Source organism: Mustela nigripes, chromosome 12 (assembly GCF_022355385.1).
Source record: "Mustela nigripes isolate SB6536 chromosome 12, MUSNIG.SB6536, whole genome shotgun sequence".
NCBI classification, from domain to species: Eukaryota; Metazoa; Chordata; class Mammalia; order Carnivora; family Mustelidae; genus Mustela; species Mustela nigripes.
This window is the reverse complement of record NC_081568.1, coordinates 147,086,274-147,098,968: the sequence shown is the minus strand read 5'-3', so window position 1 is coordinate 147,098,968 and position 12,695 is coordinate 147,086,274. Positions and strand designations below refer to the sequence as shown.

General features: G+C 55.6%; 1 protein-coding gene across 2 annotated transcripts in view; it reads left to right on the top strand.

The window, feature by feature from the left end:
• Positions 1-1,755: 1,755 nt before the first annotated feature.
• Positions 1,756-12,695, top strand: part of ADAMTS2 (ADAM metallopeptidase with thrombospondin type 1 motif 2) — a 213,307-nt gene continuing 202,367 nt past the window's right edge. Inside the window, exons 1-2 of one of the 2 annotated variants that reach the window (XM_059416152.1) lie at positions 1,756-2,219; positions 3,223-3,617. In XM_059416152.1, the coding sequence (XP_059272135.1) occupies positions 2,084-2,219; positions 3,223-3,617 (531 nt within the window). In that variant the 5' untranslated portion in view covers positions 1,756-2,083. Of the gene's footprint in view, positions 2,220-2,442; positions 2,794-3,222; positions 3,618-12,695 lie in introns of those variants that run through there. The other variant, XM_059416151.1, reaches the window with a different exon arrangement.

Genomic DNA, 12,695 nt, shown 5'->3' with positions numbered 1-12,695 from the left:
TTAAAAACGTAAGGTGGTGATTAAGTACTGTACAAAGAACAGCAGTGGTGGTAGGAGCATTATGGTAATGATCATAAAGCTGGCGGAGAGGCTAGTGAGACGGTAGAACATGACCCTTGATGTAGGCGAGGCTGCTGGTTGGGTCTTACTTATCTTTAGAGGAGGACGAAAACACGGACAACCACAGGAGGAATGAGTGGCCGAGCGTCCCGGGTTACGAGATAGCAGCTAAACCCAGCTCTGGGCTACCTGGCTTATGCACCCTTCAGGATTCAACCTGTGCCACTTCTTACAGGAAGTCCTCTGGGATGCGTGGCTCTGAAGTCATCTCTCTTCCCATATGCTGATCACCGTCCACTTTCTCTGGAGCCAGCTATATTGTTGGAGGTCGTGAAAGTGGATGCCTGCTTGGGGGTGGGGGAAGAAGACCTATAGGGAACTGTAAGGCATGGGCCCCATTTCATGGTAGACAAGCAGAAATGCAGGCCAAGGGTGGCCACACTTTCCAATTTCTCAAGAAAAATCCGAAATCTAAATTCTTATGTGAAATTTCACTATTTTTAGCATTGACAAGAAACATTCGTTAGGCCCAGGGCTGGATCCTGTATCGGGCACCCTCAGGTGACACAGAGGAAAGGTTCCAAGTGAAGATGGCCATCAAGCTGAGAGCCCTCACACCCGGGTCCTGCAGATGATGGAACCGGGGATGCAAAATCACAGCTAGAGCGGGTTGTGCAAGTCATGTGTTTCCCCATAAGACTGGGCCCTCCTGGCCGGCAGGGAGGAAGATGCCTGAGTCATCAGACCCTGCCTGACCAAGGCCAACCCCAAAGCCCTTGGCCACATAGGCCTGGGGCAGGGTGAATGAGAAAATCCAAAAGGACAGGCGTCCACCATCCAGGGAAGTCTGAAAACACACAGCAGAGATGTTCTGGACAGACACATGCCTAGGAGGGGTTTCCAAGTGGGACCTGGGGAGGGAAGGTCACTGTGCTGGGGTACAGCAGGCTTGGTAGGACTGTGACTCCTGGCAGTGGGAAGACTGTGCTGGAGAGGAGGGATTCCATCCCTGGATGGGCTTTGACAGCAAACTTGCTCCAGGATGGAGAGGAAAGCCTTGGATGCAGAGTCGGAAAAGGTGGGTGGAGTGCAGAGAGGCTATTTTAGGCAGGCCTAGGAGTGCAAAGGCCCAGAGGCTCCTGGGGCTGGGCCGGGGCAGGTGAGGGCAGCAACCTGACTGAGCTCTGGGAGGGAGGGCTCTCGTCCGGGTGGAGGATCCTGTATTCAGAGACTGTAACAGAGGGATGGGGAGGTAGTTGGAGGGGACAGGAACTTCAGGCAGAGAGGAACTGGGGACTAAGGAAGCTTGCATCTTTCTGGAAGGGTAAAAGTTGATATTTGGGATAGTCCCTGCAGTGCATGCTTCCTCCCATAAAAGCGTCTTTCAGACTCTGGAGTTTCCATCTCAGGCCTCCCCAACCCGGTCCCATTCTCCTGCCCCGTCCAGCCCCAGGGCGCCCAAGAGAGGGTGAGGCAGCTCTTTGCGCCCCTAGCCTGACGGGTGGAACCCGGGCGCCCCACGGACTCTCTGGGTGGGGATGCTCAGGCGGGCGCCGCTCGTTCGAGGTTGTGCGCCGCCAGGGCGCGTGGCGCGCCCGATGGTGGCCGGCGGCGGGGCACCCCCAGTCCGGCCCACGGCGCTTCTCTGCCGCCGCCTCGGGGTGTCTCTGCTTCGCTGCGAGCCGGAACCGCGGCGGCGGCGGCGCGAGGAGGGGAGCAGGCGGCGGCGGCCGCCGCGCCAAGAAGCGCCGGGTCACCGCAGGCTGAGGCGCCCGCCGTCCCCGCCCTCCCCCTCGCTCGCCTTCTCCTCCCTCCCGCCTCGCTCGCTCGCTCGCTCCTTTCCTCTCCCCGCCTCCCCTCCGCGCTCCCCCGCCCTCCTCTCCGCGCCTCGCCTCCTCCGCCCCGCGCCCTGCGGTGCTGCAGCTGCGGGCGGCTCCAGCTGCCCCCAGATGTGGGCTGGGCGGCGCGCGGGGAACTTTCGCGCAGGCAGCGAGTGCGGGGCCCCGGCTGCGGTCCGGCTGCCATGGATCCGCCGGCGGGAGCCGCTTGCCGCCTGCTCTGCCCCGCGCTGCTGCTGCTGCTGCTGCTGCTGCTGCCGCCGCTCCTGCTGCCGCCGCCGCCCGCGGACGCCCGGCTTGCAGCCGCCGCCGACCCCCCAGGTAGGTGCAGCCGGGTCCCCACGCCCCACGACCCCCGTCGGCCGGGCCCCGCCCCGCGTGATCCGCCGCCCCCTCCCCAGGCGTTGTCCAGCCCGACTTGGGCAAACTCCGCGCGCTCCGCCCGGGGCCAAGTTGGCCAACTTCGGGGCTGGGTTGGTCGCGCAGGGGGCGCCCCGCGGCGCACCGGAGCGCCTCCGGCCGGAGGGGAACCTCGGAGCGTTCGCGGCTCCCGGGACGCGGAGCAAGGAGATGGAGGGCCGGGAAAGCCCCGCGGCCGAGAGCGCGGCGCTAGCCCCAGCGGGTCCTGGGGAGCCAGGGCGAGGCGGCGCCGGGGCTCGAGTCCGGGGACGCTCGGGAGGAGACGGGTGCTGAGCGCGCCGCCTTGGGCCCTGAGGACTGATGCGGCGCCCGGGGTGGGGGGGAATACCTGAGCACCCGAGGGACCCTGCTCCACCCCTCCCTGTCCTCGGGCGCGCGGGGAGGGGGCCGGCATCGGTCCAACCGAGAGCTGGACACGGAGGACAGGCCGCGCGTGCCGGGGGGAGCCGAGTCCTCGCCGCTCCGGAGGCTAGCGGTGAGGGCGCCCGGGCGGCGGGGGCCGCGAAGGGGCCAACCGGCAATGGTTTCGGAGCAGCCCCACGTCCTGCCAAGGACGGCAGGTTCAAGGGCCGGGGGCGCTCTGATGGGGCTGTCCCCAGGGGAACTGTGAGGAGCTCTCGAGCTTCAAAACGGAACGGGACAGGGGGCAGAGCGCTTGGCTGACTGGGTCCCAGAGGGGGACCGCCTGGGAGCGGCGGGGTTCCGGAATGGTGGCCCCGTTAACGCCCCTTCCCAGTCGGAAGAAGGCCGGGGAGGTGAAGGCTAGTTTCTGGGGGTTGTCTGGCAGAATGCCCTTTCTTTCGCAGTGGTGGTGGATGGGGGAGGGCTGGGGGGCTGCGGGGCTTGGCGGCGGGTCCCCCGGGCTCCGAGATCTTGGCGGGTCTAACGCCCCTTCCCGTTGCAGGCGGGCCCCTGGGACACGGAGCGGAGCGCATCCTGGCGGTGCCGGTGCGCACTGACGCCCAGGGCCGCTTGGTGTCCCACGTGGTGTCAGCGGCGTCGGCCCAGGCTGGGGTACGGGCCCGCAGGGCAGCCCCTGTCCAGACCCCGGGCTTACCTGGAGACAACGAGGAGGACCCTGGCGGCCGCCTCTTCTACAACGTCACGGTCTTCGGTCGAGACCTGCACCTGCGGCTGCGGCCCAACGCCCGCCTCGTGGCGCCCGGAGCCACCGTGGAGTGGCAAAGCGAGTCGGGTGCCACCCGCGTGGAGCCCCTGCTTGGGACCTGTCTCTACGTCGGAGACGTGGCGGGTCTGGCTGAAGCCTCCTCCGTGGCGCTCAGTAACTGCGACGGGCTGGTGAGTACTCACTTCTCTCTCGCTCCTTTCTGCCCACTGCCCTTGCCTGGCACTTGGGAGCTGGTTCCCCGTGACTCCAAGGCCTGCACTGAGGATCTTCTTTGCACCCCAGCGTGCAGGCAGCACCCCGCACAGAAGGAAGGGGTTGGCACAAAGGCAAGTTATTTCAACTGACCCCAGAGGAGTGACTTAGGCAGCTGGTGGTGTTCTCCAAAGCTCTGCCAAGTAGCAGAGTGCCGTCTCCCTGATGCCTGTGGGGCACAGGTCTTCCTGTGGTCACCAGTGTGTACGACTCAGGGAGTGTATGCATTTGCATGCGTGTTATGGAATGTTGGTGTGTGCTCGGATCTGGGAACCCATGCAGATATGTGGATGTGCCATTGTGTGTCTTATACATGTGTGTATCTGTGGGTTTCTGCTCCTTTGGGTGTCTGGGTATCTGTTCAGTGCGTGTCCATGGGCATCTTAACATATGTGATATGTGTTGGGGGGGCACACGTGCTGGAAGTCTGTCTTCTTGTTTCTGTGTGTGCAGGTGGTGGCAGTCCAGGGAGCAGGCAGGCTTTGGTGCTGAAATGCCCAGTTATCCGTCTGCCCCCTGGCTGACCGGGAGCCACTGATTTTTCTGCTGTGGTTTCCTGTTGAACTCCAGCTGGTAATTTGAAAAGTCGGTTTTCTCTCTCTATTTTGAGCCAAGGGGAGCATTTGGAAATGCAGGCTCTGGTGCCCACGGGCAGCCTCTGAAGGACAAGGAGAGAGGCTGAGTCCCCTCCTGGGACTGGTTGGGCCACCCAGTGTGCCTTGAGCCCTGGGACATTTTCTTGTTTCCAGGGGCCCAGAGGGACCACAGCTTGGCATGAGCGCGGCCTCAGAGGAAGCCTGGATCGATGCTCAGGGAGGCGGCTGACATTGGCGGTGCTTTGTCCGGCCGCCCCGGGGCCTGGCACGTGGCAGAAACCACTGCAGTCTTCTATTTTGGATTGGGGGTGCGGTGGTCAGGCTGGCCGGGCCTGGCCAGACATCTGAAGCCACCCACCGTGGGTTCTGCTCTAATTGCTGCTCAGAGCACTGCTGTGCGGGCGAGTGGCCGCTCTCCCGGCCCTGCTGGCCCCCGAGGCCCCTGTCCTCAGGCTAGTCCTGCTGCTGCCTGCAGAGTCTGCAGTCCCACCAGAGCCCCACAACCACTGGTGTTCTTTTTATGGAGACACAGGAAATGTCACTTGTTGCTTCGGAAAATCACTGCCTTTGGCTCATTGAGTTAGAACCCAGGCGTATTGCAAACAGCTATAAATGTCCTTGGAGGAGTTGGGTTGTTGTGGTGCAGCCTTTTATAGGGCCATTGTCTCTGAGGCCATCCGGGGCCTCATAGGTGTGTCTCATTTCATGCTGTAGGTGAATTTCCTAAATAAATTGGTGCTGGGAACTCCAGGATTTGGGGGATCTGACTCAGATGCAGTCTGTAGGTGGGTCAGCTCCTGTGGACTGAGAGATTCCTGATGGAGAGAATTTTATGGGATGCTTTGTCTCTGTATCATTCTTTCATCTGTCATTTGGTGATTCATTTGTTTAGCCAGAACCTCTTAGTGCCATCTGTCCACTGTGCGGGTCAGGGGTGTGGCTGGCCCAGTGCCCACCTGGAGCTGGGGACCACTGATGGGCTGAGGGGCAGCTCTGGCTTGGGCTTTGACCATAGGCTCCTGGGGGCTATTTGGAGAATAGTTGGCAGCAGGTCAAGGGGCAGGTTGGCAACCTTAGTGGAGGGAAGAACACGTGTGCAGGTACTGGGTGTGTGTGTCCCTGGTCGGGACAGGCATGGTGAGATGTCATGAGGACTGGCCACACATCTGCACAGGGTCCTGCAAGGCAGCTGGAAAGAAGACGAGAGTTGGAAGATGTGCTGGGGCTTGCCTGAGGGGTCTTGAATGCTGTCAAGGAAAAAGGGCCTGGAGACATTGGGGCATCAATATTAATTCTGTACTCTTCCTTCCTCCCTCTTCCTTCCTTCCTTCCTTCCCTCCTTTCTCTCTTCTGTCCCTCCTTCCTTCCTTTTGTTTTGGTGTGTCTCTTCTCATTTTATACTAATTAATCCCTTAACCCTTTGAGTCTTTCTGTGTATCACTGATAGATCTGGGGCTCTATACATGGTGCAGAGCTGTGGTCCCCATAGCTATCATGCAGGGGAGGGATCCTCATCCCTGGTTTGCACATGCTCAGATGAGGCTCTGGGAGGTCGAGCAACTTGCTCAAGACCACCATGCCTGCTGGAATCCAGCCTGGTTCCCTCCAGCCCTATGTGCCACAGGGCTCCCAAGTTGGGCTGGGTAGAAGGCACTGAGATGTGCAAAATCTGTGCACTCCTCCCAATAGGCCTTACGTGAATAAATGCATCTCATTCTCCTAGCAACTCAGGCCCTTAACCACCATGCCACATAGGCCCCCCGCCTCTGTAGCATTTATTCTTCCTTCAGAGATAGCAAAACTCACCAAAGCAGGTATGTCATGCTGTAGCATGTGTGCACATCCCCAGGGATCTTGTTTAAATGCAAGTTCTGGTTCAGCACATCTAGGGTGGGGCCTAAAGTTCTGCCTTCCTTCCTTCCTTTTCTTTTCCCTCCTTTCCTTTTCTTTCTTTCCTTCTCTCTTTCTCTTTCTGTCTGTATGTCTCTCTGAAAGAACATGTGTGAGGGCAGGGAATGGCAGAGGGAGAAAGAGAGAGAGAGAGAGAGAGAGACACTCTTAAGCAGATTCCTCACTGGGTGTGGATCTCAAGATCTGGGGCTTGTACTCAAGACCCTGAGATCATGACCTGAGCTGAAATCAAGAGTTGGATGCTTAACCTTCTGAGCTACCCAGAAATGCAAGTTCTGCATTTCTTTTTTTTTTTTTTTTTAAGATTTTTTATTTATTTATTTGACAGAGAGAGATCACAAGTAGGCAGAGAGGCAGGCAGAGAGAGAGGAGGAAGCAGGCTCCCCGCTGAGCAGAGAGCCCAATTCGGGGCTCGATCCCAGAACCCTGGGATCCTGACCTGAGTCGAAGGCTGAGGCTTTAACCCACTGAGCCACCCAGGTGCCCCTATTTATTTATTTTTAATCTTAATTTAAAACAAGATTTTATTTACTTGAGAGAGAGAGAGAGAGAGAGCAAGCAGGAGTGGAGGACGGGGGAGGGACAGACAGAAAGAAGCAGACTCCCTGCTAAGCAGGGAGCCCGATGAGGGGCTTAACCCCAGGACCCTGGGGTCATGACCGGAGCTGAAGGCAGACGCTAATGCACTGAGCCACCCAGGTGCCCCATCAACAGCCCTGTTTCTGCAAGAGAGTTCTGCACATTCTTCCACTAGTTGTTCCTTGCAGACGGGTTTCAGTGGACAACAGGTGTGGGGGATGCTGCACTTTGCACTCAGCTTGGGCAATTCAGGGGGCCCATCGCAGTCTCTGGGAATTTCTGTAATTAAGAAAGCTCTCGCACTCTGAGTAACCTGTCATTTCCCACACAGAGGGGACTGTGGAACCCCTTTTTTGCAGAATGTGTCTTCCTGGAAGTTGTGTAGAAAATCCATGGAACAGGGTCCCAGGAGCTTGTACGTGCATTCTCTCTCAAAAAATAAATAAATAAAATCTTTGGACAGCAGTCTTCTAGTCAAGGGGAATCTTATTTCTCAGTATCTGTCAGGATCCTTTCAGTTACAAGTGACAGACTGCTTAAATGGGTTTGAACAATAGCTCTCCTAATGGTAAGTCTTCAGGCATGACTGATTCCAGGTGCTCCCTTTAGGTCATTAGGACACATCCCATCTCCTGCCTCTGTCTTCTTTTGGGTTGGCTTTGTTCTCAAGTGTGGTCCTTCTATTCTGAGTCTAGGGGTATCGTTTTCTGAATAATTCCGCTGAGACCTGGTTATCACTCCGGCCAGCCTGGGCTCTGGTGCTCCTGTGAGGAGCAGGACATGAGATTTGCAGACCCCCAGAAATGGAGAGCGGAAGAGGTGCTTTCCCCTCAGTTACTATGAGATGGTGATTCTGAATCTGCCAAGATGTAGATTGTTCTGGAGTCAGGTAGAGGTGCAGACTTAAGAAATTCCACTTGAAGACATGCTTTGTAAGACATGCTGTGCACTTTATTCCCAGAGTCTGCAAACGCAGAGTTTCCAGGTTTTTTTTTTTTGTTTGTTTGTTTGTTTTATAGCCACTAGACAGAAGTCATTCATAACATTCATGAGGAGAGGTTAAGGTTTGTTTTTTCATGATGCATGAGAAAATTATGCTTAATGAAGGGTTCTTGCATGTGTTAATTTCATATTATTCACATATGCTCATTAAAAATCCAGTGAGGGGGGCGCCTGGGTGGCTCAGTCAGTAAGAGTCTGCCTTCGGCTCAGGTCATGATCTCAGGGTCCTGGGATCTAGCCCCGTGTTGGGCTCCCTGCTCAGCAGGGGAGTCTGCTTCTCCCTCTGCCTCCGCCCCTCCCCCATCCATGCACTCACTCTCTCTCTCTCTCACAAATAAATAAAAGCTTATTTTTTATAACCCAAGCAGAAGCCTATTGTAATAATAGTAAATAGTAAGTCATAGTTTGCTATTATGTGCCAGACTGCCTGCTGAGTGCCTTATGCCTGCATCTCCTTGTTCAGTCCTCACGATGTCCTATGGCCTGTGCTTGATATTATCCCCATTCTACAGATGAATCAACTGAGTCTCCAAATGCTGACAGCTTGCTTCAAGCTTTGCTGTTGGTATTTGAATGCATGTCTTCCACCCAATGCATGATTCCAAGATCATGCGCACTACATTTTATTGTTGGTTTTGTTTTGTTTTTTTGGCATGCCAACAGAAAGAATAAAAATGAAGAAATGCACTTCTGTAAAACATTTTTTACCTTCCCTATTTTGACTCCTGGAGCCCTTCTGAGTCTGGGAGCAGGCCTGGTGGCTGAGTGGCTTGCTGATACACTGCTGACCTGCTCTAGCCTGCAGTTCTTGGGGGGTTGCCTGAGTCTTTGTAGCTGGGTGATCGTAATGGGGACTCCCGTATAGCTGAAGCACCCAGCTCCCTCTCTGCCTCCCACCTCAGGGCAGCTCTGGGGACCCCTCCCCTCCAGCCTGATAGGGCATGACTAGGCTAGTGGGTGGAAGTCATCATGGGATAGGGGGTGGGAAGGGTCTGAGCTCTGAGGTCTGGTCCTGTCCTGAGGTCTGAGGGGTGGGGGCAGTGTACACCCTTCCCAGGGGGCTCAATGTGAGGCCCCATGATGCTGTGAAGCAGAACTCCCACGGTGTGCCTGAGGTGCAGAGAGACCCAAGGGTTTCTGCCTTGTGGGCTGGGGCCCCTCCACTAGGTACCTATGCTGTCCAGTATTTTTTTTTATTATTTCATTTATTTATTTGAGAGAGAGAGGGAGCGAGCTTGAGTGGGGGTGGGGAGGGGTAGAGGGAAAAAGAGAGAGAGAATCCCAAGCAGATTCTACACTGAGTGCAGAGCCAGTGTGGGGCTCGATCCCAGCATGCTGAGATCACGACCTGAGCTGAAATTAAGAGTGAGGAGCTTGGGTACCTGGGTGGCTCAGTGGGTTAAGCCTTTGCCTTCAGCTCAGGTCATGATCCCAGGGTCCTGGGATTGAGCCCCGCATCAGGTTCTCTGCTAAGCAGGGAGCCTTCTTCCCCCACCCCCGCTGCCTGCTTCACTGCCTATTTGTGGTCTCTGTCAAATAAAAAAAGTAAAATCTTAAAAAAAAAAAAAAGAGTCGGAAGCTTAACAAACTGAGCCACCCAGGAGCTTGTGTCCAGTCTTTAGTCATTAAGAATCACTGAGGTCTACAGAGAGAAATCATCTGCTGGCCTAAGGGACCACGATGAGTTTCATTTTTCCTCACAAGCATCCTGCTTTTGAGGCCATACATTGGGCTCCAGCTGGCACAGGTGCTAGGGTGGGGTGGGCAGGTGTGGCAGGCTCAATCTGTGGGGTTAAGGGCGAGGATGCCTGGGACTTGCAGCCAGTCTTCCTTCCTCCTGCCCCTCCTCCTTGTTGTTTAAGACTCATTCAGTTTAAGTGACAGAGACCTGGCTTACAGTAAATGAAATAAACAAGGGATGTCATGAGCCCGATGACTCTTGGGGTCCTGATGAGTTCAGGCATGGCTGCATCCAGGGGTTCAGGGCTTGTTTCATCACATGTTCTCTACCTTTCAGCTCTATTACTCTCTGTCTCAATATGGTCTTCCCCATGTGGGGACCACTGGCAACTCCTGGCTTAAATTGCTGCCATGGTAGCAATCAGAAATGGAGAGCACTCCTTTCTCGATGGTTCCTGCTAGCATCCTGGAGAGGGCTTTGTTGGGCCCCACTTAGGTTACAGGGCCCTCTTTGAACCAATCGTTGTGATGTAAGCCTGGCCTGAGTTTCTTGCTCATGTTTAGGATTGAAAGTGAGGGTCAGATCCCCAAACCCTGGAATGGATGGATGTTTTACATGAAAGCAAGAGGAAGGTGAATGTGTCGAGCAGATGAAAACAGTTATCACTGCACTCCATCTGGACTCTGGGTCCCCATGTCCAGATCTCTTCATGGGCTCCAGACTTGCCTGCCCAGCTGCCTCCAGGGCTCCCTCCCTGGTGACTCCGTGCTTCTGAAATGGAAAGTGGTCTCCACTTTCTTAGATTCCACTCTTTCTTGGGTGGGAATCCCAGGATCACCCCTCTCCTCCCTCTCCATGACCCGTATATCCAGCCTGCCACTGTCCTAGATATCTCTGGACTTTATCCCTATTCCCATCCCTCCACAATGCCTGATCCCAAGCCCTGTCTTTTGTACCTGTGATGAAGATCTGCTGCTATTTGGTCTGTCCCCAGTAACTCTTTCTCCTTACAGCAGCCACACTGATTTTCATAAACCATATATTAAGTTATGTCACTCTTTGCTCAAGATCTTTCAGTGATTCTTATTGCCCTTAAAAAAAAAAAAATCCAAACCCGGAACAATATCCAAATCTACCATCCTGGCATTCAGGACAAACTATGACCTGGCCCAGTGGCCTCCAGTTTCATCTGTCACAGTGTCCTCCTCATGCCTGTGCCCCATCACACTGAGCTTTTAGTTCCCCCAACACAGGACACCCCTCATCTCAGGACCTTTGCATAGGTTGTGTCCTTGCCTAGACCACTCTTTTACCTTCGTCTTTACCTGGCTCACTCCGTAGGTCTCAGCTAAATGGCATTTCATCCAGGAAGCGATCCTAGGCATTGTCATGCCAGGTTGCACCCTGTGCTTCTTGGTAACATGTACCATGCCTAATGTGTACCCACCCAGCTGTGTTCGCAGGGCCCTGCTCTGGCTGGGCAGACCTCACCTGGGAGCTGTGAAATGAGAGTTCCCAGGGAGAGGGGGCCAGAAGCCTATGGAGGAAATGGTTGGGGACTTGCTCCCGAGACCCTGTGTAGCCCCCAGAGCTGGCCCATCTTTCCTCATCTGCTCTCTTGCCAATCCCAGAATGCCCACACTCCCTGGGGAAGACCCCCTGGAGAATGGTTGAAAACTCTGCCTCCTTTCCCATAGGAAAGCATTGTGTATAACATGTGGTTTTATGGTTTTCCTGCACCTACTTTGGGGTTCATGAAACTTGAGTTCAAAACCCTTGGTCTAAATCAATCCGAGTAAGAGAGGGAAGACCCTCCCCCACCTCCCCATTCCTGTATGGGGAAGTGTTGGGTGGGGGTGAGGAGACGTTGGGCTGGGCTCTGGCAAGTCATCTTTCGGACCCTGAGTAAATCCTCTCACCACTGGCCTCAGTTTGTCCAGGTGGAAACTGGGGGCTGGAGTTAACCATTTCTGGGACACTCCCAGGGCAACTCCAGGTGCCTTAGGGACCAGATGGGGATCAAACACAAGTGAGGTGACAGGGTTGGAGGAGGGAGATGTAGGGACCCTGGCGAGCCGAAGCCCCACCTCCCTTGAGAAAGTGTTGCCCCTCAGGAGTGTGGGCTCCTTGCTGCTGAGCTCCCCATTGTTTCTTCAGAGAAACCGTGTTTCTGAGTGTGTTGGTATCGCATCCGGTGAGAAGACCCTGTATGGGCCCTGAGGACCCCTGACAGGGCCACCAGAGGCAAGTGTGGAAGTGTTGGGAGGTGTGCTGGCAGCAGGATCTGAGATGGGCCAGGGGTCCCTGCTGGCAGGGGCTGGGAACTTGCTTGAACCCAGCCTGACTTCATCATCCATCACCCTATGCCTCAGCTTCCAGCGTGTCTACAACCTTCTGGCTGGCCACCCCACCACGTCTCACTGGGAGTGACTTGGTGGAAGGGAAGGAGCATCTCAGAGGCTGTTCCCTGCCTGGGCGGGGTAGGGACGTGCACTGATCAGTGGCTGCCACTATGGAGGCGGACTTGTCAGGGGTTCGTGCTATAGGGGGCGAGTAGCAGCCTGTGACCCTGACCCACCACCCCATTTGCCTTGTGGTGGCCCCTAAGTTTGGTGTAGGTGCATCCATGATCTGAAAGCCAGACTCATTTATCTGTCTCCCGCCTGGACTCGTTAAAAATCATAGGCAGCCAGTAGCTGATTGCCAGGCGCTGGGGTAAAGACGGGAATGTGGCGTTATTGTTAATGGTTACAGAATTTAAGTTTTACAAGAAAACAAGAGGTCTGATGATGGTTGCGCAACATTAGGAAAGCATTTAAGAGCACCGAACGACACCAAAAGTGGTTAAGACGGTGAAAAAGGGCATCTGAGGACTCGTGGGATTCGGTAGGTAGTTCAGAGGTGCAGTGGTGCCCCTTGAGCCCCGCTCGTCCAGTTTTCCTCTCCAGTGGGACTCTGTTCTCTGGGGTACTAGTGGTTGCTGCTGTCCCCACACCCCTCTCACCCTCACAAACAGCTTGGTGGGAAAAGGAAGCCATTTTTGGGAGGTTCCCGCCACGGTCTTGAGCTTCACTCTGATTGGGCGGGATTGGATCACGGGACTTTTCCATAGCCAATCACTGTGGCCCAGGAATGCTGTGCGCTGACTGGCTCTAGCCCGAGTCACGTGCGCCTGCCGCTGCCTAGAATTGTCCGCCGAGAGCGCTTTGGGGTCGCGACCGTCAGTC